At 38.0% G+C, this 21,595-nt stretch overlaps 1 protein-coding gene across 1 annotated transcript in view; it reads left to right on the top strand.

The window, feature by feature from the left end:
- The first annotated feature begins 1,054 nt into the window (after positions 1-1,054).
- Positions 1,055-21,595, top strand: part of TMEFF2 (transmembrane protein with EGF like and two follistatin like domains 2) — a 259,387-nt gene continuing 238,846 nt past the window's right edge. Inside the window, exons 1-4 of the mRNA XM_059052960.2 lie at positions 1,055-1,702; positions 4,079-4,188; positions 12,876-13,005; positions 17,749-17,775. Coding sequence (XP_058908943.1) covers positions 1,531-1,702; positions 4,079-4,188; positions 12,876-13,005; positions 17,749-17,775 — 439 coding nt within the window. The 5' untranslated portion in view covers positions 1,055-1,530. The remainder of the gene's footprint in view (positions 1,703-4,078; positions 4,189-12,875; positions 13,006-17,748; positions 17,776-21,595) is intronic.

Here is a 21,595-nt window from a genome sequence, read left to right as displayed (position 1 = left end):
CCAGGCGCTGGCTGGGGCCAAAGAAGAAAAGGCGCAGAACAAGAGACTTGCCGAGTGAGACCTTCTTGCCTCGCCCACGTCCCTGGTGGTTTGGCAGAGACCCGAGTAAAGCTCCCAGGGCCACAACCCGCGCCGCCAAAGAGAGCCGCTCTTCTCAGACGCCGCTTCCCGCCGGATGCGCCCGGCAACCAGCCGTGGCTGATGCAGAGCAGCCTTCCTGCCACTCTCTGACCACCTGTCCCGACCACATCTGACCTTCGAAACATATTTGCCCGCACGTCCCAGGCAGCCACACAAATAGGCTCCCGGCCGGAGACGAGTGTTTGGTGGGGAGAGGGCTTCAACCCTTCCACTCCTTGGGCTGATTCTGGGTTGTAAGGGGCCGGGGAGGGGAGGGGAGAGAGAGTAGAGAGCGGAGAGAGCCTGGATGGCTGGTTGAGCCCGCTCGTTAAGCAGCCTTAGGTTCGCAGGCTCCTGTGGGAACTGCTGCTTCTTCCAGGCCAGCCAGAGCTGTACTCACACCACCGCCTCTCACCCTCTCCTGCTTCCTGCTGCTCCCTAGAGAAACGTTCCGTGGGCTCTCCCGCGGCGATATTCCCAGCCTGCATCCCGTTACAGCCAGGCGGCGCGCTCCCGCACGCTAGAGCGCCGGGCGCCAGCAGGACGCCCTCTCCTCTGTGCCCTCTTTCCCCTCTCCTCCCTGCTGCGACCGCTCCTCAGCCACCTCCACCCTCACCAGCTCCAGCTCAGAGAGACGCCACCCAGCCGCGGCGGGCGCTCGCCGCCCGGGGTCACGCACGGAAGAGGGGCGCGAGATCTGACCCAGCGCTCGGCAGGGGGCGTCCTGCGGCGGAGAGTGAAAGGGCAGGTGGTATTTAAAGGTGTGGGAGTCGCCCGCTCTGAAGCCCGCGATTCTCACTTGAGCCATCACCGCCTAGCCCCACTCGGGCCAGCGCCTGGTGAGCTAGCCCATCTGTGGCGTCGGCCGTCGTCTCCTCCTAGCACCTCCTCGCCGACCCCTCCCTCCGGGACCTGCATCCCGCTCCGCCAATCAACGCCCGACTGCCTCTTCCCACGTGATCCCGGGCGGGCTAAGGACCTGCTGCTTCCCAAACGCCAGAGGGATGCGGGCGGCAGAGCGCGAGAGGCGGCTGCTAGGCTGCTGGGCGCTTTGACTCTCCCTCCACCCAGCCCCCTTGGGCTCCTTTCCTCTGCCCTCTGGACTCCGGTCTCCTCCTGTTGCCCCGGCTTGCCAGAGGCCCCTGCTTATGGCAGCAGCTTACCGCGTCTCCGGTGCGGCTTTTCGGTGCACGACCCTCTCGCTCCCGGGGCTGAGCCGGGTCACTGGATGTTGCTGAAACTCTGGAGATCATGCGCGGGTTTGGCTGCTGCTTCCCCGTCAGGTGCCACTGCCGCCGCCGCCGCCTCTGCTGCCGCTGTCCGCGGGATGCTCAGTAGCCCGCTGCCTGACCCCCGCGATCCTGTGTTCTTCGGAAGCCGTTTGCTGCTGCAGAGTTGCGCGAACTAGTCATGGTGCTGTGGGAGTCCCCGCGGCAGTGCAGCAGCTGGACACTTTGCGAGGGCTTTTGCTGGCTGCTGCTGCTGCCTGTAATGCTACTTATCGTAGCCCGCCCGGTGAAGCTCGCAGCTTTCCCTACCTCCTTAAGTGACTGCCAAACGCCCACCGGCTGGAACTGCTCTGGTAAGTCCAGAACCCCAGCCCCGACCCCTTAACCCCTCAGAGGAAACGCGTGTTTCCAGTACAGACCAACCTCCCCAAGTGTGTCTCCCCAGCCCCTCGACTCCAACCGCTCCAAACCCTTGAGACCACCGACCTCCACCCAGAGGAGCACAGAGAACTGTTCCAGGCCGCTAAGGAAGGGGGCGGGGGTCTTGGGGAGGACAGAAAGTGCAGCTGTAGAAACCTTTGCATGCTTGCACTTAAACTGGAGCTGAGGAGATTTTAAGAAATATTAAACGGGATGGTTTTGTGGATTCACTGAAACGAGCACCAATCCTTGGGGAAACATTAAAACAGAACCTTTTCTGTCACTAAAGAAAAAAGTCTAGCAAAAAAAAGAGAGAAATAAGTTTATGAGAAAGAATGAGTGAGAAAGCAATAAATCAAATGGTGACTTCACGGGAAACACTGATTACTGGCAAAAGTGCCATGAGGTTGCACTTGTCTAGCATTCAAGACCAGGTCACAGAAATTCTAAAGGAGCTTGTGTTTCAAGAGATTCAGTTACTCTCTCTCTGTCTCTCTCTGTGTCTCTCTCTGTCTCTGTCTCTGTGTCTCTCTCTCTCTCTGTCTCTCTCCACAAACATGCATACACATCCTCCTTCTCTAGTTGGCTGCAAAAGACGTTGTTTTTGCATCCCCGAATTGCCTCTCTCTTGCCTCCCTCCCCAAGCTCCTAGATGGTCGAAAGAAGTTGAGATGAGAACCATTCGCCCGTCTACCAGGCCGGGCTGTGCATGACCAAGGCCGGGCAGGCTCACGGGTAGGCGGGCTGAGGGCAGAACTGACCCCACTCGGCGCTGACTCCTCCATTTTTGGGCAGGCTTCCTTGGAGTGCGTCAGGCGCTCTTCTTGCTTGCTCGGGTCCCTTCCGAGTCTGAACGCGAGAGCTTGGCAAGCTTTGCTGTGCTGAAGCCTCCTAATTAAATAGGGCCCGAGGATGGGAGTTGCTGCACTGTCCGAGTAGCTTCGCATTTCAGTATGACAGCCCATAGTCTACCGGCGGGATTGTGGTGTGATTTCACTGGCATTTTAAACTGCATTAACATGCCTGGGTATTGTCCCCAAGGTCTGGTCTGTTCTAGTTTTAGCAAGTGTGTATGTAATTTTTCATCTTCTGTATATATAATTCCACCGAAGTTGAATCTACCTCTGAATAAAGTGGCTTTCGGGGATGTGTGTGAGCTGAAGTGTATGTAACTTTGGAGAAGAGGGAATGGCCAACTGTAACTTATAGGATAAAAGAATTTGTCGTCCTGGGTAGTTACTGATGTAAATTCCACAAGGAAAATTATTATACATCATTGTAGTTTGCGCTTTTTAAAGACAAATTGAGATTTGCAACCCTGTTAGATTTGGGTCAATATATTGCACTTGTTCTGTTTTTGGCAATTTCTAAATTTGGCATTTTTATAAAACTCAGCATGTTTTCTTTAACTTATTCGTGGCTCATGCATGTATATATGTTATTTTGGATAGACTAAGTTCCACTTTGCAGGTACCTAATCACTTCTTTAGGTGCTTTATCATAGGAATATTAAGTAACCTGCAAAATCGTTTGGAATGTTGATAGCTTTGTAGTCCAACATGACTAGTTTGCTTCATCCCTAACTATGGTACTGTTTTAGGAACTAACTAACTTAAATATGAAACTGGGGTTGACAGTCAAGAAATTCATTATTATCAGATATAAGGATCTGCAGAAACTAACGAAAATAAACTGGTTTTCCAGGCAGATTGTCAAGAACCTGGCACCCCCCTTTACCCCTGTTAACTTGGAGGTGATCAATCTTCATTTGAGCAAGACAGACCATCAGAGAAAACACTGTGCCTGTTTATCTTTATTATTGGGGCTTTGTTTCCTCTTTGTCTGGAAAAATTCCAAATAAGGGGTTGTTGCAGACCTTAAAGCAAAAGAATGATTAAAGATGAAGAAATAGTAAAAGGCATTCTGAGACCATCACCAGCTCTTTTATAAAATGTGAAGTTTGGGGGTCATAAACTATAGTCTACTTAGTGAGAAAATAATAAGGAAGCTAAGAAGCAAGTGTTAAATATTCATCCACCACTGCCAGTATTAACCCAAACTAAAATAAAAGAGCATTATCAAAAAAGCATATTAAAAGACAATTGACTAGAAAAGAATAGTGAAAAAAAGAAACTAACATTAATCACTTAACTAGAATTTTTTTAGGTTGTCAGTAAAGAATGACCTTGCAGTACAGCTATGGTTGTTGGAATTAAAATTTAGGGCAGTTCTTTTAAAGCTTCAAGATATTTCTTTTTTTGTTCAAGTCTATAACATTTAATGACTGGCGTGTTCTCTTTAAATCTGAGGTTATGATGACAGAGAAAATGATCTCTTCCTCTGTGACACCAACACCTGTAAATTTGATGGGGAATGTTTAAGAATTGGAGACACTGTGACATGCGTCTGTCAGTTCAAGGTAAGAAGTCTGGTATTTGCATCTTCTAATTCATAAATGAGACGACAAAGCAGAGATCTTCTTTTACAGCCCATCACTTGGCAATTTATAGCTATGCAATCTAAGAGGAAAGCTGGCACCAAACAAAAGTACTGGCAAGAGAGCCAACTGATGTCAAAAAGGCACAGCTTTTTGGAGAAATGTATGTCACAGTTATAAACGCCACTGGAGGTAGAAAGCTTCAGGTTGTTCTTTTGGTGTGTCAAAGGAAAATTATGTTTCTGTGTCCCTTCTAACATGCATGCTATAAGTCAACTACTGGGGATAATAGTCAAATTCATTGCTGGATTAGAAGTGTGGATTTATACTTTTGTTTTTTTGATTGGGGCTATCTTCTTTTGGTCATATTTCTCTGTTTTAATGGTCTTGGGTTTTATTATCCTGGCAATCTGGTTAAGTTTTAAAATGAACTCCTAATCAATGTGACTTTAAAACTACTGTGCTAGTTTGGAAATCACAGCACTTATTAATATTTGTCAGCTTTTCATGGATACCACATTCAATTACAACTGAATCTCCCAGGAATCCAAAAGAGCAAATAGACAAAAGTTATTTCATAAACATGAGGAAGATGTTCTTTGTCTCATGTTAAAAAAATAAATAAAAATTAAAAGAAAGAGCGATTGCAGTTGTGGTATTATCAAAACTAGGCTATTAGTATTTATTAAAGATAGAACTCAAAGCTTTTTTTCTCTCAATATGTTTTTATAATTCAAGTATTAGAGATGTTGTACTGATATCTTACGTTCACCTTTGAGTGTTGTTGAATTACTTTTAAAAATACACATCAAATCTAACAAACGGTTCAACTAGAAAATATTCCCATTAATGAAAGTATATACCATGGATAAGGGAAAATTTTTCCAAGATTGTAAGCAAAACTTTAAAAAAAATTTTAAAGGCTATAAAAGAAATAAAATATTAAAACTCAAATTCAGGTCTAAAATTTGTTATAGTACAATTGTCTCTCAGTATCCACGGGGATTGGTTTCAGGACCACCACAAATACCAAAATCCAAGGATGCTCAAGTCCCTTATATAAAATTATGTAGAATTTATATATAACCTATGCACATCCTCCTGTACACTTTGTCGTCTCTAGATTACTTATAATACAATGTATATGCAATGTAAACATTGTAAATACAATGTAAATGCTATGTAAGTGGCAAATTCAAGTTTTGCTTTTTGGAATTCTCTGGAATTTTTTTTTCTCAAATATTTTCTATCTAAAGTTGGTTGAATCTGCGGATTTAGAACCCCCAGATTTGGAGGGCCTACTGTATGTAATATTTAGAATTGTTGATGAAATTTAAATATTTTAGGTTAAGTTCAACCTCCCAGTGAGAGAAAGAAGGGAATTCACATTTAAATATGGTTTTGAATGCTTATAGATAAGCTAGAAACTTCTTGGACATTATTTTTTTCTTCCTAAGAAAAGTAATAAACAGCTGATATTTGTAAAGTGCACCACCACCTGGTGGGTAAGTATTGCTGTGCCCAGGTTACAGTCATTAGACCATACGATAGTGTTGGAAACATTAATGCATATTTAATATTCATGCAACACCAATTTCTAAGGTATCTAGCTATACTGAACAACCTAATTATGTTCTTTCAGTGAACTACTTGAGAAAGATGGAGCATAAGAACTCTGCAAGTTATACTTCATACAAACATTAACTAAGGGGGAAATATAGTTGGATAAATCATTAGTTAAAGGCCCACAGGATTTTGTGGATTTTTCCCTTTTCAGTTTGTAATTCCCAGAAATTTTTATTTTCGTAACCAAGGGTAGACATAAGAAGTGAACTCATATACAGTATAAAATGAACCAAGAAGAATGTTCCTCAAATGGAAAGCCATAATTATAACAAGATTTCACCAAGAGAAAAAAAATGAGGAGTTCACAAAATTCTAAATGGATGCATGCTACTAAAAGAAAATTTATAATTTTCTTATTAAAGAAATTGTGTTCAGTTTTCAGGTTGCACAGAGGGTTTGGGTATAACTTTTATCAACAAAGATATTTATGTTTTTCACGCATTCGGTCAGCCAGTTACATTTGTCATTAATTTAAATAATCGTTGAGTGGTATAGATTGGGGGGGCGGGGGGAGTGAATGCGAGTCTGAATAAGAAACTAAAATGTAAATTTCCTTTTCCTAATGCCTGTAGCATTTTAAATTTACTACTAGATTACTGCTGCTATTAGTTTCCATGTTGCAAAGTTGTCAGGAGAAAATAAACATTTCCCTAGTGGAAAATTTAGACTCTGTACATACCAGGAATAGAGAGTGGCAGAATTAAGTTCAAGATCACAAGTTGTGAAAGAATAATAGATATTTTAAGCTAGGAGTATCTTAACTCAGTACTTTCAAATGAAGTTGAGAATTTTTTTTCCCAGTCTGATGAAAAGGCAGATGTCCTGAAAAATCTATTTTTCTATATACTGTTCTAAACTAGCTTAGGTCATCTACTCTGTTTCTCCTGCTTTCAGAAACAAATCCAAATTCTTCTATTCAAAATGGGTGCCAACTGTGGTCTTTCTGGCTGAGAGATAAATTTCAAAGAGAAGTGGGTATATGAGTATATAATCTATGTTTTTTTAGCGTGGATTACAATTGGAACACTAAGGTGAACAAATATTGATCTTCACTTCTCTTAGATGATTTATGATAAGCATATTCTACCCTTCAAACATGTTATCTCATTTATTTCTCACAATTGAGTGAGATAATTATTTTCTCCTCCTTTTACAGATAAGGAAATTAAGACCCATAAATATAAATAACTTACCATTAAGTGGTGATCCTAAAGCCAGAACCTAGGTCCTTTGACACCAATCTAATTTTTTCTAGGACATTATACATGCAAATAAAAACATTATAACAACAACAATAGTACCAGTTTATTGTAGACAACTCTTGATATCAAAAGTAGAACAACTAATTCTTGGATGATGATATGAGTTCCAGAAATGGTCTGCGACCTCATGCATCCTACCTTCCTCTCTATATACCAAATGATATCCTGGTCATTCTGGTAAATCAGTTGTGGTTTGAAAATTTAGAGACAGTGGATGGATGAATGGATGGCTGGATGGACGAATGGATGGATGAATGGATGGGTGGATGGATAAAAGAAGGAAGGGGGAAGAAAAGAAGACACATATGCAGCTATTCATAGACAGCACTGGTCATATCAATTAGTATGTAATGATCAATGATCACTTTATAATTTAAAAATAAGGTGTAGCCTTATGTTTTTCAGGTATCATTTAATTCAAATGTGAAATGTTTTCATTTAATAAGCCACGCTTTAGATCTGCAATTGTTCCAGTAACTAGGACTGTATAACACATTGCCCAGAAGTTAGTGGCTAAAAACAATGAACATTTATTTTGCTCATGAATCTGCAGTTGGACAGGGCTTAATGGAAGCAGCTCATCTCTGCTCCCCTTGGCGTTAGCTGAACCGGGGAAGGAACTCAAAGACTTGGTTTTGTACTCTTCTCAGGACTCTCACTCATATACTGGATTGTCAGCTGGGGACCTTGGTCCTTCTCCATGTGGATCTCTCCATTTAGACTAGTTTGGGCTTCCTCATAGCACAGTGGCTGGGTTTCAAGGGCAAGCATCCAGAGAGTGAGAAAGAGCCAGGTAGAGGCTGTATCCTTTAACGACCTAGCCTCAGAAGTCACACAGAGTCACTTTCACCATAGTCACAGGCCTGCCCACTCACTTAAAATCATAAAAAATTTTCCATAGGAAAAAATGTAATCACGGAGAAGTAAAAGTTACCTATGGAATGATCAAAGGATTGCGACATATGTGGGGTTTTTATCGCTTTCTTTTTTGGAAGAGAAAACATGCCATATCCCAAGCCATTATTCCTAAGCCTTTGACAACCAGGAATATAACAGAATTCACTTAACATCTGTGGAGCGCCTTCTATATGCCAGACTCTATGGAAGGTGCCGACAGTATATAAAATGTAAGTTATACATAGCTTCTAGTTGCTGAAATCTCAGTTAAAAGAAATTCTTATTAACCAAACAAGCAATAAATCATATGAAAAATTTCTCACATAAATTTTTTGTTCATTTGTAGCAAACAAATTCCATATATTCATTGAATCCACTGGTGTGACATGTTGCTGCTTTCTTAAGCAATGTGGACATTTTGGAACAAAATCATTCACTGAAAAAACACATATTTGGAAAATAAACTTAAGATTTTTAAAACATCTGAAGGAAGCAGAATCACTTTTCCCCTGAGAGGAAGTTTGGACAACACATACATTTATGAGCTTAACCATCTGGCCCTGAGTCTTGTTTTTTCTCTACCAGCCAACTATGTGGCCTTTAGCAAGTCACCTAACATCTGAATCTGTCCCTTCCTCTGAAACTGAGCAGTATTCATGATTACAACTGATTATTTCCAATAATTTGGCATATTTTAATGTAGTAGTTAGCTTATTTTTTTGTACTTAGGGTTAGCCTGTGTTCCTTTATTTTTCTAATTTTAGACATGCATGCTTCAGTGCCGATGTTAAATGGTAACTCTGCTAGTTAAAATATATATAATGAAAGGCACATAATTTACATTTCTTTTTATAAATGAGTATTCCAAAGCATTTTGAAACGTGACTCTTAATCCTCCCAAATGCCCCAGTTAACCATTTCGAATGAGGGAACTAAGCTATAAACTTGTTAAATATTTCATTTTTGAGTGATATACACAAGGTCCTACACTAAGGCAGTGAGAGAAGTGGGAGAACCTAGGACCAGACTTCCACTCCTGAGCCTTAATGATTTAGAGTATGCTTCCTCCATGTGTTATTCATTTTAATGAGTGCAAGTCATGGTAGTAAGGGCCAAAAACATTGTGCTGATTATCTACAGTTAAGCTCTTTTCAACTCCATACAAATCTTCCTTTTGGCTTGTGCATAGAACTTGGCAGCTCTGTTTTTAGCACTGTTCACATTTGGCTTACTACATCCTTCAGAAGTGGCATATGAGCACTTTATCAGTTTATTCGATATTTTAAGATGCATATCAGCATTGTATACTAGCACTTGACAGAGATAATAAATACTTCCCACCCCTCACTCCTCATCTTCTGACTACATCTGAATAATCTACAGAAGTAGATGAGAAGGATAAACAGAGAAATTCTAGGTATTAGAGAGAAGAAAACATGGGCCCAAGTAATCTACACACAAAGTATTGTAACCAGGGCTGGAGATGAAGTTTAAAAGGTAACCTGGGAAAAGAAGCTAGGAACCAAGCATGAGAAGCTAACTAGCCCAGCTGTTCACACTAATTATGACTCTCATCTGCCTACTGAAAAGGTCAACAAGTCTACTGACTATAATATGTTACCAGCTGGTCACTTCTTTCTTGTCCCTCTTCCATGTTCTCAGATACCATTGTAGTGATAGTGGGTACTCATAAATCCTCCCTACATTCTCCTGTCCCCGATGCTGAACACAGCCCATTTATCAAGCACCTGTCCATCCACCTGCCTCCCTGGCCATGGTTCTGACATGAGCACCACCTCCATTTATTTGTTGTCTCTTCAGTATTGCTTATTGGAAAACTCAACTCTTTGCTGACATTTTCTTATTGCCTTTTTTTTTTTTCAGTAGTGATAAAGATGTTCAGTTTTTTTTTGTTTTTGTTTTTGTTTTTTTTTTTTGTGGTACGCGGGCCTCTCACTGTTGTGGCCTCTCCCATTGCGGAGCACAGGCTCCAGGTGCGCAGGCTCAGCGGCCATGGCTCACGGGCCCAGCCGCTCAGCGGCATGTGGGATCTTCCCGGAGCGGGGCACAAACCCGTGTCCCCTGAATCGGCAGGCGGACTCTCAACCACTGCGCCACCAGGGAAGCCCAGATGTTCAGTTTTATGGTAGGTCAGTTTTCAGGTATATATATATTTGGAAAGCTTGTGGAAAACAGCCCTTACACAGGTATCACCTGGTCAGAAGTGAATTTCTTACTGAATTAAAGATCCTCATGAGTGAAAAGTTCCTATCAAAATAGTTTTTAAAATATATTAATGTAGATAGACTGAGTCTGGTAACCATATAGTGTAACTGTGGAAAGGAATTATTATACAGAACCTTCCAGAATGTCTACATTAGAAATTGTCTTTTTTTTTTTTTTTTTTTTGCGGGCCTCTCACTGTTGTGGCCTCTCCCGTTGCGGAGCACAGGCTCCGGACGGACGCACAAGCTCAGCGGCCATGGCTCACGGGCCTAGCCGCTCCGCGGCATGTGGGATCTTCCCGGAGCGGGGCACAAACCCGTGTCCCCTGAATCGGCAGGCGGATTCTCAACCACTGCGCCACCAGGGAAGCCCAGATGTTCAGTTTTATGGTAGGTCAGTTTTCAGGTATATATATATTTGGAAAGCTTGTGGAAAACAGCCCTTACACAGGTATCACCTGGTCAGAAGTGAATTGCCTACTGAATTAAAGATCCTCATGAGTGAAAAGTTCCTATCAAAATAGTTTTTAAAATATATTAATGTAGATAGACTGAGTCTGGTAGCCATATAGTGTAACTGTGGAAAGGAATTATTATACAGAACCTTCCAGAATGTCTACATTAGAAATTGTCTTTTTTTTGTTTTTGTGGTACGCGGGCCTCTCACTGTTGTGGCCTCTCCCATTGCGGAGCACAGGCTCCAGGTGCGCAGGCTCAGCGGCCATGGCTCACGGGCCCAGCCGCTCCGCGGCATGTGGGATCTTCCCAGAGCGGGGCACAAACCCGTGTCCCCTGAATCGGCAGGCGGATTCTCAACCACTGCGCCACCAGGGAAGCCCAGATGTTCAGTTTTATGGTAGGTCAGTTTTCAGGTATATATATATTTGGAAAGCTTGTGGAAAACAGCCCTTACACAGGTATCACCTGGTCAGAAGTGAATTGCCTACTGAATTAAAGATCCTTATGAGTGAAAAGTTCCTATCAAAATAGTTTTTAAAATATATTAATGTAGATAGACTGAGTCTGGTAGCCATATAGTGTAACTGTGGAAAGGAATTATTATACAGAACCTTCCAGAATGTCTACATTAGAAATTGTAGAAATAAAGATTTTAAAAATATGTCATATTTAAAATATTTCAATCATTTAAATCATATTTAAATAATTTCTAAATAGATATGATTTAGTATCTAAATTATCTTGTTAGGAATTATGGTGATTATGAGTGTCATACAATTTGAATTTACTATTAGGAGAGTAGTACATAACTATTAGTTAAAAATTATATTTAAGTTTTTCAATAATAGTTGTAAAGTCAGATTCAAAAAAGTGTCATTTCAGAGAACATTGTCTTACACCATTTAAAAAATGGTTAGGATGGTTAAGCTATTACAAAAAGGCAACGAACAAGAGCTAAATGGTTGATTGGTAAGGAAGTACAGATATTGTAAGAAAATAGAGTAAGAAAATGAACCTCAGGTTTTTATCATCAGATTATAACCATATTGAGAATTTGCTTTTTTGCATAAATCCTTGAGTTGAATTTAACTTTTGATAGAATTTTAGGTTTATTATCATATATATTAAAACCCTAGCCATCTCACTAAATTATTGGTTTATTTTATATGTGTTATGAATTAGCACATCAAAAATCCAAATATTTTAATAAGAAGTAGAAAACAGAAAAGTGTTTTCACATACATGTATATGCATGATTTGTTCTACTTAGTTTCTGGCATGGGTGAGTATTTATAAATAATCGTCTTGATCATTACATTTGTTATAATTAAACAATGTAGCACATCAGTAGATAATCACATCAGTGGTGTAATTAGCAGGTATAGAACACAGCCAAGTATCTCTAATGCCTTAGAGTGTGATTACATTATCATGAGTACACCCTGTAGGTTGCCTAATTTCCATTGTAAAATGTGTACATTTTAGTAATGAGGTTGTTTAAAAATGAACTTTTTGTTTTATGAAATATAGTTTAAGTCATACTTTTGAATAGTCAATCAAGTTTACATATGGTTCAGTAGTTGTTGATTTTTTTTTTTTCTGTATTCCATGGTCTGTTGTTTCTTTCTACACTGTATCTACATCAATAACCAATGGTCTAAAAATATATGAAAAATTAATTAGTAATTCAAATGTCTTATCCAAATATTTAGAAATTTGTAAAGATTCAAATTCAACAAAGGAAAAACATACTAAGGAGTAACTGAATTCTTTGGCATTTCAGCTATACACTTCTGCTCCAAGCACAGATAGACACTATTTTTGAATAGCTTGAATACTGTAACATGTTCTGATTTTTTTCCACCAAACCATATGGGCCACACACATATCAGAAAAAAATTTAAATAATATTGATGCATTTGTTGTTATATCTTTTTATTATTGCTTGTCCTATCACTTTGTTGGAATTGCCTGATCAGTTTAGAAGCTCTTTTTCCCCGTATCTGAATCAGATGACTTGACATTGCTTTTGTGTATCTTTGAATGGTGTCCTTACAAGGTCAAAGACTTGCTGGATACAAGGGGGATCACTGAAAATGAAGACAAGTGCTTTCTTTTGTAAATGATGATTTCTGTTCAAGATGTCAGAGGCATGCGGACTCCAGTACTAACCATAGGCTTACATCTGTGTGCTCCCCAGTGCAACAGTGACTATGTGCCTGTGTGTGGCTCCAATGGGGAGAGCTACCAGAATGAGTGCTACCTGCGGCAGGCTGCGTGCAAACAGCAGAGTGAGATACTGGTGGTTTCTGAAGGATCATGTGCCACAGGTATGTATGTGATCCTGAAGACTCCCGAAAACCTTTGGAATGGATTCTGAATCCAAAAACCATGTCTTGCTTTTCACGTTATGTCCTGTTTATTGTTATCCAAATAACTAATCCAGACTATATATTATTAGCTAGACAAGCCTCTTATTCTTTCGTACAAAGTATGCATTATTCTTATTCTATGTCTTTTTACATTTCAAGTCACTTCTGGAAGAAAGATAAATGTACCATATGGACATTGGTAGATTTTAATATGTATGTTATTTAATGAAGTACAGACAGCTGAATAACATAATTAGAAATCTAGATTGACTGCTCAGCTTCCAAAGATAAGAAACTTATCTAGGCATGAATAAAATTTGTTTGTTTGTTTGATTGTTTGTTTGTAACAATAGGATCATCTGGTGGAAGGCAGTTTGCAGATTTGGGTTTGGAAGTTAAGATGTGTCTAACCTTAGCAGCCCGACAAAATGCTCCTCTTAACAGTGAGCTGATTATATTGAAGAATGTATTGGTGATAGACATGACTTCTAATGACATCTGTCCTTTCTGACACAGTCAGCCTGGGCTCCCACAAAGCTTTTTAGTTATATTGTACCAAGAATGCTCTAAAGAAAGTAAGGAAGAAGAGTGACTTCATAGGCTCTTTGGTTTTTCAGGTTTTCCTTTTGAGTACAATGGTTATTAGAGCTGAATAGCATTACAGGAAGGAAAAAAAAAAAAAGAGGAATACAGCCCAACTTGATAAAGCCATGCTGTAAAATGAAGCTGAGTTTTCAGGTTAGGCTTGAAACATTAAAATCACATATATTAAAGAAACTTTAGTGTCCCTTGATAGTTGTTTTTAATGGCAAATAAACATCTTTCTGGAAAGTCATAATTTCTGAGGAATTGAATGGTATAAGCATATTCAAGAAAAATAATAATGATATAAGGACTTTCTTAAAAAATGGAAATATAGAATAGTGTCAAGAAAGGTCTATTCTATTGAAAGTCTCTCTCAGATAACAGGTATTTCTATTCTAGGGAATTATATTTAAAATTATGTGTATGATGGCTGGGGCAGGGTGGTAAATGAGCAAGAGAAAGTCTCATATTCTTTAAAACAGGGGTCCCCAGCCCCTGGGCCACAGACCAGGGCAAGTCAGCGAAGCTTCATCTACTGCTCCCCATTGCTCCCCATCGCTCTCATTACCACCTGAACATCCCCCCCACCCCCATCCATGGAAAACCTGTCTTCCAGGAAACCAGTTCCTGGTGCTGAAAAGGTTGGAGACTGCTGCTTTTAAAAGATTGTCTTAGGCCTATTGATTGTTAGCAGTTGACAATGTTCCAGGTTGTACTGGTGACTACCGAAGTTTCTAAGAATTAGCAGAAGAGAAAGGTATCATTCCTCATGAACAGTGATGTAGGCTTTTTCGTTTTGGTTTTGGTTTTGAAGTAGTCTTTTCTCCTATTTGATTCTTTGCCTCACAATGTGGATGTCCTTCCTGCAAAGGTGATTGGGAGGCAAGTTGGACTGGTGCACCACTTGCTTATTTGCTAGAGCTAACAGATCATTGCCATTCAATCTATGAGTGAGAAGTAATGCATGGAAGTAAGAGCAACCTGTGAGAGTTATTGGACCAGGAGTGATGTAGGCAAATACTAGAGAGTACTGAGGAATGGATTTGCTTATTCAAGATCACATAGGATGTCTGTGTGTCTCTGACAATAGCCGATGAGGATCAGTGGGCAGTAGTCACAATAAGCAGTCATGAAGTTATGGGTTGGCTAACAGTGGTAGCAAAATCTCTCTTTCTTACTTTCCAACCTTCAAGTTCTTGTCAGCACATGCAGTCACATTCTTCTGATTCATTCAGTCTTTCCATTCTAGTCCCTGATGTGTTGCTTGTACTATGAAAATAAACACTTGACTAAGTAGAAAATTTAATCACAACTGAGTAATCCATCCCTAGCTTATTCACAGACTTAGATTTCTGCAGGATGGTCTTGCTGAATGCATCTTCCATTGACTTGTAAATTTAAAAGCGTTTTGATCTGAATAATGATGGTGGGACCAAAGTAATTTTGATTAACCAGGTCTGACTGTAAATAAATTGGAGTTCTGACTTTTGAACTAAAAGAGATTCTCATTCTTTTCTTCATAGATTTTCCTTTTTTTTAAATGCTATTTGACACTGAATGGAGGTGACAAGTTGTGATCTCTAGGAATAAAAGGCAGTAGAAGATATAACTTTATTATATTTCATTGAACTTACAAATCATTTTTTGTCTGGAAAATAGTTTCCTATTGGGCAGTCTGCTCAATAGCCTCACTGTCAATTTCACTTTTTTGCCTTATAAGAAATGTATTGACTAGGAGCCCAGATTCAGGTGCAACAGCATGACTTCTTTTCTTAGGTGTTTCCTTATTAGCCTCACTAATAAGGCTTTAGTAGGCTACTTGTCTCTGGTTTGCAAAGATGATTCATTTTATAGTGAAGAAACCATTAAAGCTTCCCATCACTATTTTATAATGATGCCATGGACTTAAGTGACCATTTGCTTTCAGTCTATTCCTCCTTTCTTCACTATCTACTTAATTTGGGTCAAATCAAACACAAATTGTCTTAAGGATCATGGTCCTTGAATTTTTAGAAACATACATGGGGAATACAAGCCAAAATACTACTGCCATTTTTCTTGATTTTCTCCAGCCATATGGACTTAGCAGAAAACGTATAGATGAATAGGCAAGATGTTCACTCAAAATTTTAATTATTATGTTCTAGACATAGTGATAAGCATTTAAAATGTGCTGTTGTGCAGTTATCCTCAAAATAGTCCAATGAGATGGACATTACTGTACTTATTGACTCGAGGACCAATAAGCTTAGGAAGGTTGAATAACGTTCCTTATGTTATCCAATGAGTATGTTTGGAGCTTGGAATACATAAGCTTTTATGCATTTTCTCTTATGTGTGTGGAAGTATAGAGAGCTAAACAAGACTTGGTTCTTGATTTACAGACATTTACACTTAGTGGGAAAGGAATAAACTATACACATTCAACTAAAACACAGGTAGAATGTATTAATGCTGTAATAGTACAATCTGTTATTAGCCTCTGATGATTTTATAAGTAATACTGACTTAAGCTTTCAAATTAATTCAAATAAAGTCAGTTAAAATTCTAGCTGTGAAAAGATACAAAAAGGAGACTTGACAAATTTTGACCATTCAAGCACTGTCCTGTCCAAAGTGATTGTGCTGTGACTTAGAACTCAGTTCAGTTGACAGGACTATTTTCCTATTATAGAGATGAATGTGTCAGCTGTTGTTTATCTGTTACCTTAAAACAATCAAATAATATGATTAGAATCCTTATTTGAGTCTACTTTTACTAAGAAGGGTTTTTATTACAAATTGTTTTACCAATTAGCTTGCCATTAAGGAAAGGATAGCCTGGCCCAATGACTTGCTCCTTAGTCATGTAAGCAGTTAATGACTTGACGTTCTGATTTAATAAAGGGTTAAACCTTGTGAATTTAGTTAGTCTGGGTCTCCACCAAGGCTGACAATTCAAACTACTGCTCCTTCATGACAGTGCTAATGTCTAACATAATGACAAAGAAAACTACTGGGGAGGCATCCATTCTTCCCTGTGTCAGCCTTCTGTAGATTTTCATACATCATGCCTCTTTCTATGAGTGCCTCTCAATAAAGTGTCATGGAGGCAAACAAGTAGAAGTAGTAGTTTATTTTAATTGGTCTAAAACAGCAAACACTAATTCGTATAGTGTCATTTGATATAGGTCTTGAACCCTGGTTGAGATTTCAATGTAAACTGAGGACATATCAGACAAAGAATACTAGTATTAGTCTTATTTCCCAGTATTAACGTTAAAAATACATAGCCAAATGTATTTAGAATGGAAGGAAGTGGGGAGACAAAAGGAAGATGATGTCTCCACTTAACAGGTGGAAGCAAATGGAAACTCCATGGTCTTGACTCTAAACTAGGAAATTGAGTGTTTCTGGGAAATGAGTTCTCAGAAATTGACAACTTTCAGGAGTTGTAATTATGTGGGAGGGGAGAGACGTGGAGAAAGAGAAAGATAGAGGGAGGTTATTGTCTTTTCTGCCAGCATCACCTAGGGTATAGCCACTTTTGATCACAAAGGCAAAAGTTAAGCTCACTCTTCCACCGATTTCAAAACTGAAAGATGCTTTTGGGTGCAGATAGACTCATCCACAATTGTGGTATTTGGAAAACATATTAGCTCTTATATATAAAGATATTCATTTTTAAACTGTTTTTCCCTTTGTAATGCAGTGTACAAGAATATAAGCCTTTATTATGTGTTCATTTGCCACAAGTCTTAGACTGTTTAATTTCTAAGTCTCACTGATTGCTATAAGTATCTCATTTTTAATTTTTTGTGTTAAAGGCACCAAATTCATCTTGATTATAACAAAAATGAGAAGTTTTAACATAGTCAAGTTTTGGAATTATTCCAAAGTTAGATAATACTTTGTTCATGAAGTTTAAGAATGAAAATAATAAGGAATTTATTTTATAAGTTATTGTATAGAAATTAGATTGATGTGAATATGTTTTTCAAATTAAATATTAGTAATTTAAAAATTATAGTACTGTATTAATGGAGAAAGTAAACATGAATTTTTTAAATAAAGTCATACACATTTTTTGAAGATGTTTTTCAAGCAAAAACAAATTATTTCCTTTTTTCCCCCCAGATGCAGGATCAGGATCTGGAGATGGAGGTAGGAGTTGCCTTTTTATATATTTGAAGACTTACATGTGGATATCATTCATGGATATTTACTTATGTATTTGCCATTACAAATATCTGAGATGAATTCACATTTTGCATTCTAGGAAAGGGAAGACAAAAAAAATCATTCTCCATGCTAAGTAAATATATATACCATGTAAATTATTTGATATATTTATGAATATATCACATTCATTTATGTGTTTGTGTTTGAGTTAACTTTGAGATAAATCTGCTTGTCAAACTTCCTAACAGAAGCCTCCAAGCATATTTGGCAGGACAGAAAACTCATGAGAAAATAATTTAAATATTGGGTTTTTAAAATACATAATTATAAGGTGCTGATATTAACACATACATAACTATCATGTATATAAGAACATAATTACCAAATTAATAGTTTGACACTGAAGGAGCTTTAGTTCATAAAAGTAAAAAAGATAAACTTTAAACCAGTGAATATAAGATAGTGTCTTTACTTCTTTGATTAAATTAATCTATAGTTATTTTTACTAAAACAAGATATATTTAAAGAAGTATGTAAGATAAGAGACAGGCAGAAACTTTCAAAATTTGATCTGACATACTTACTGTCAAATAAGATTTTATTTATGGATTGAACCTTCATTGTAAATTTCCCAAACTGCTTTTCCAAATGAAATCCAAACAAAATTCTACCTTTATACACAACAAGAAAAAATAGAAACAACTAAATATAATTTCAACAGTAATAATGAAAATAGAATGAGTAAAACATAAACATTCTCTCAAGGCCTCGCTGAAGTTGTATAAAATGATTAAATGTATGTTTCAAGTAAATTTTAGTTTTTAAATGAAGAATTTGATAAAAGATAAGGAAAAGAAGGCCTTGGAGTCAGGAAAGTCAGATCTCTACTGCTCACCTTATCTGGTTTGGGCAACACTTTAAAAATTTATCAAGTCGCCCTATGTAATGAATGAAAGGCTTAGCTAGTTCAAATAAGCAACACCCAGAGAATAAAATTAGAGCAGCGTATTGGAGCACAATTTTTTTTTCATAAAGATTAAAACTGAATAGGAGTCAAGATTCAGTACCATGAGAGTATGAATTTATTTCCATGTCATTAGGCATCTGACATTAGGCCATCATTTGATGTTAAGACAGTCTTTTACTATTTCTAATAAATTTTTTTTTCACTAGCTGATTAATATAGTATCCAAAAAAAACTTCCCTAGAAGTTTTGAAAAGAAGAGCTCTAGGAAAATTAAATTTTAAAGAGAAAAAGAAAGGAAAAAAGATAGTTCCTTGAGTAAATATTTCACTATTGGAATATTAAGAAATTAATCAATTTTTTAAAATGTTGATTTTGGAAGGAAGCAGTTCTATGCAAAATTCTATATATTTCCCAGCTATTTAGTTTTATGTGTAGACTACTTAATTTGGCAGGTACTGTGTTGTTTCAACTGTTCCACTGTTCACACAATGTCTCGTTAAGTTTTTAGCATCTTTAAAAACAAAACAGAGTGTCTTCGTTGCTCCTTTTGTTAAAGCATCATGGTATACGTTTTTCTAATTGAGTCTTCTCCTCATATCATACATCATTTCTTCATTTTCTTAATAATAAGGTGTAGTGGGCTTCCCTGGTGGCACAGTGGTTGAGCGTCCGCCTGCCAATGCAGGGGACATGGGTTCGTGCCCCGGTCTGGGAAGATCCCACATGCCGCGGAGTGGCTAGGCCCGTGAGCCATGGCCGCTGAGCCTGCGCGTCCGGAGCCTGTGCTCCGCAATGGGAGAGGCCACAACAGTGAGAGGCCCACGTACCTCAAAAAAAAAAAAAAGGTGTAGTGGATTTTCAGACCCTAGTTTCCAGTTTTTCGTTCACTGTAATTAGCACAGGCAATTGACAGTGAAGTCAACCTCACTCTTCCTTGTTGCATTTTATATTGAAATCTTAGGTTCATTATTTTATCTTGTGATCTGAATAAGGTGATTTTTTAGGAAATCATTTTAATTTCATGAATATGACATTTATAACTTAAATTTCATATATTAGTTAGAAACTACTTTCATTTATTTTTTTCTCCTTTTTTATTTTTACTCTTCCTTTCAATTATAGTATTTTATAATAACTTGGAGAAAAAAAAATCAACTTCTTAAGAGATCATTGCTTTTGGAAGAAAAAAAAGCATATAACCCTTGCTCTGAGAAGAAAAAAAGGCATATAACCCATTTAATTCTGAGTTGTATTCTTTTTAAAGAGTTGTTGTTCTGAAAGTAGTGGTAAACGAGTATTTACTTCTAACTGCATAATCCTTTTTCATTTTAGAGACACAACAGTGTTTTTATTGAATTAATTTTTTCTAGTCTATGTGTTACTTTGCTCTGAAATACTAATGGTTTTAGTTTTCTGTAATTTTTTTACTCTAATACAAAATGACAAAAAGCTTAGTAACTAGAACCCCAAAACATAGAGTGACCTGCACAATTCCATTTCACATATCCTTTGGATTGTACATAAAATATGTTTGACTTGCTACCTCTGCTATACAGAGGACGGACTTGCTCTGTATTCTGACTGAGTTCCTATTACCAAAATATCAGAGGAGCCAGAATCAGTTTCCTTTGAATTAACCAGAAGTGATTGAATTACCTGTGATTGTTTGGTTAATCCAACAATTCTAGCTAGTGATCGTTCTAACCGGTCTCTGTAGGATATATTCTCAATAATGTGTATTTGGTTAATAATTGGAGCATCTTTGCAAGCACTTTGGATGGTTAATGGTTGTTTTTCTAATTTCTTTTAACAAAAGTTAATATAATTCCCAAATGGAGTGCACTGATCTGAATAGTGAAGCGAACAATTTTATTTGGAAAACACTTATATGTATGACTATCATAAATGATATCATTAAACCTCCAAACCCAAAATCACTTTAAAAATACATCAATTTTTACTTTTTAGATTGTCCTATATTCTTAAACAAATAAACATTACATTAGCATTGAAGATTAGACTTGATTATTTTAAAAATAATTTAAGTTTAGTTCACTTGCACAAGGGCATATCTGTCATTTACTGCACTTGAGGGAACATTTTTACTACAATATAAAAGGGATCTAAATGTTTCATAAAGTTTACGTTAACTTGCTTGTATACATTTTATAGAGGGTTTAAAAATCTTTAACCATCGATTTGTTTATTCAGATGAAACAATTCAAAGGGCTTATTATTTTATTTAGTAAAACATGTTTACTGTGTCTTCAACATGGTCTGCAAAATGTGCATTCATTCATCAAGGTAATTTGTAGAGTAATAAGAAACAAATACTGCATACAAATCTTAAAGGTTGGCTTTTCCCATTTCAGTGACTGTATCCTCTTCTTTTAGTGTTTAAGAAAACTCATTAATACAAAGAATAATTTTGTATTATTATTTTTGAACATAAGACCAGCTGTTTATGGAATTCTTTGTTTTCAAACAAAAATGTTTAGTTGGAAAGGCATCTACATCAAAGAATCTTTTGGATAGCCTCATACTTGAAAAATCAATTCAGGATAAATTATATATGTGTCCAATAGGAAGGTAATATGTGGTCATGTGTGGACCAAATTCCAAAGAATTTCAGAAAGTAGTAGAAAGAAAGGGGTTGGTGTTTCAAGTACTTATATATGTGGAGACTGAATGTTGTAAATAAGAAAACAGGTGTGTGTAGGAGGGTTAATAACATCTTCTCCACCCACAGACTTCCTTAAGCAACAAACACTGCAGTAAGAAAAAAGTATTAAAGGAGCCTCGTTTCAAAATCTAAGGGTGTGTGGGTGATTAAGG

Source organism: Kogia breviceps, chromosome 2, assembly GCF_026419965.1.
Source record: "Kogia breviceps isolate mKogBre1 chromosome 2, mKogBre1 haplotype 1, whole genome shotgun sequence".
Taxonomy (NCBI): domain Eukaryota; kingdom Metazoa; phylum Chordata; class Mammalia; order Artiodactyla; family Physeteridae; genus Kogia; species Kogia breviceps.
Note: the sequence above shows the minus strand (reverse complement) of the source record. Positions and strands in the feature narration are given on the sequence as shown.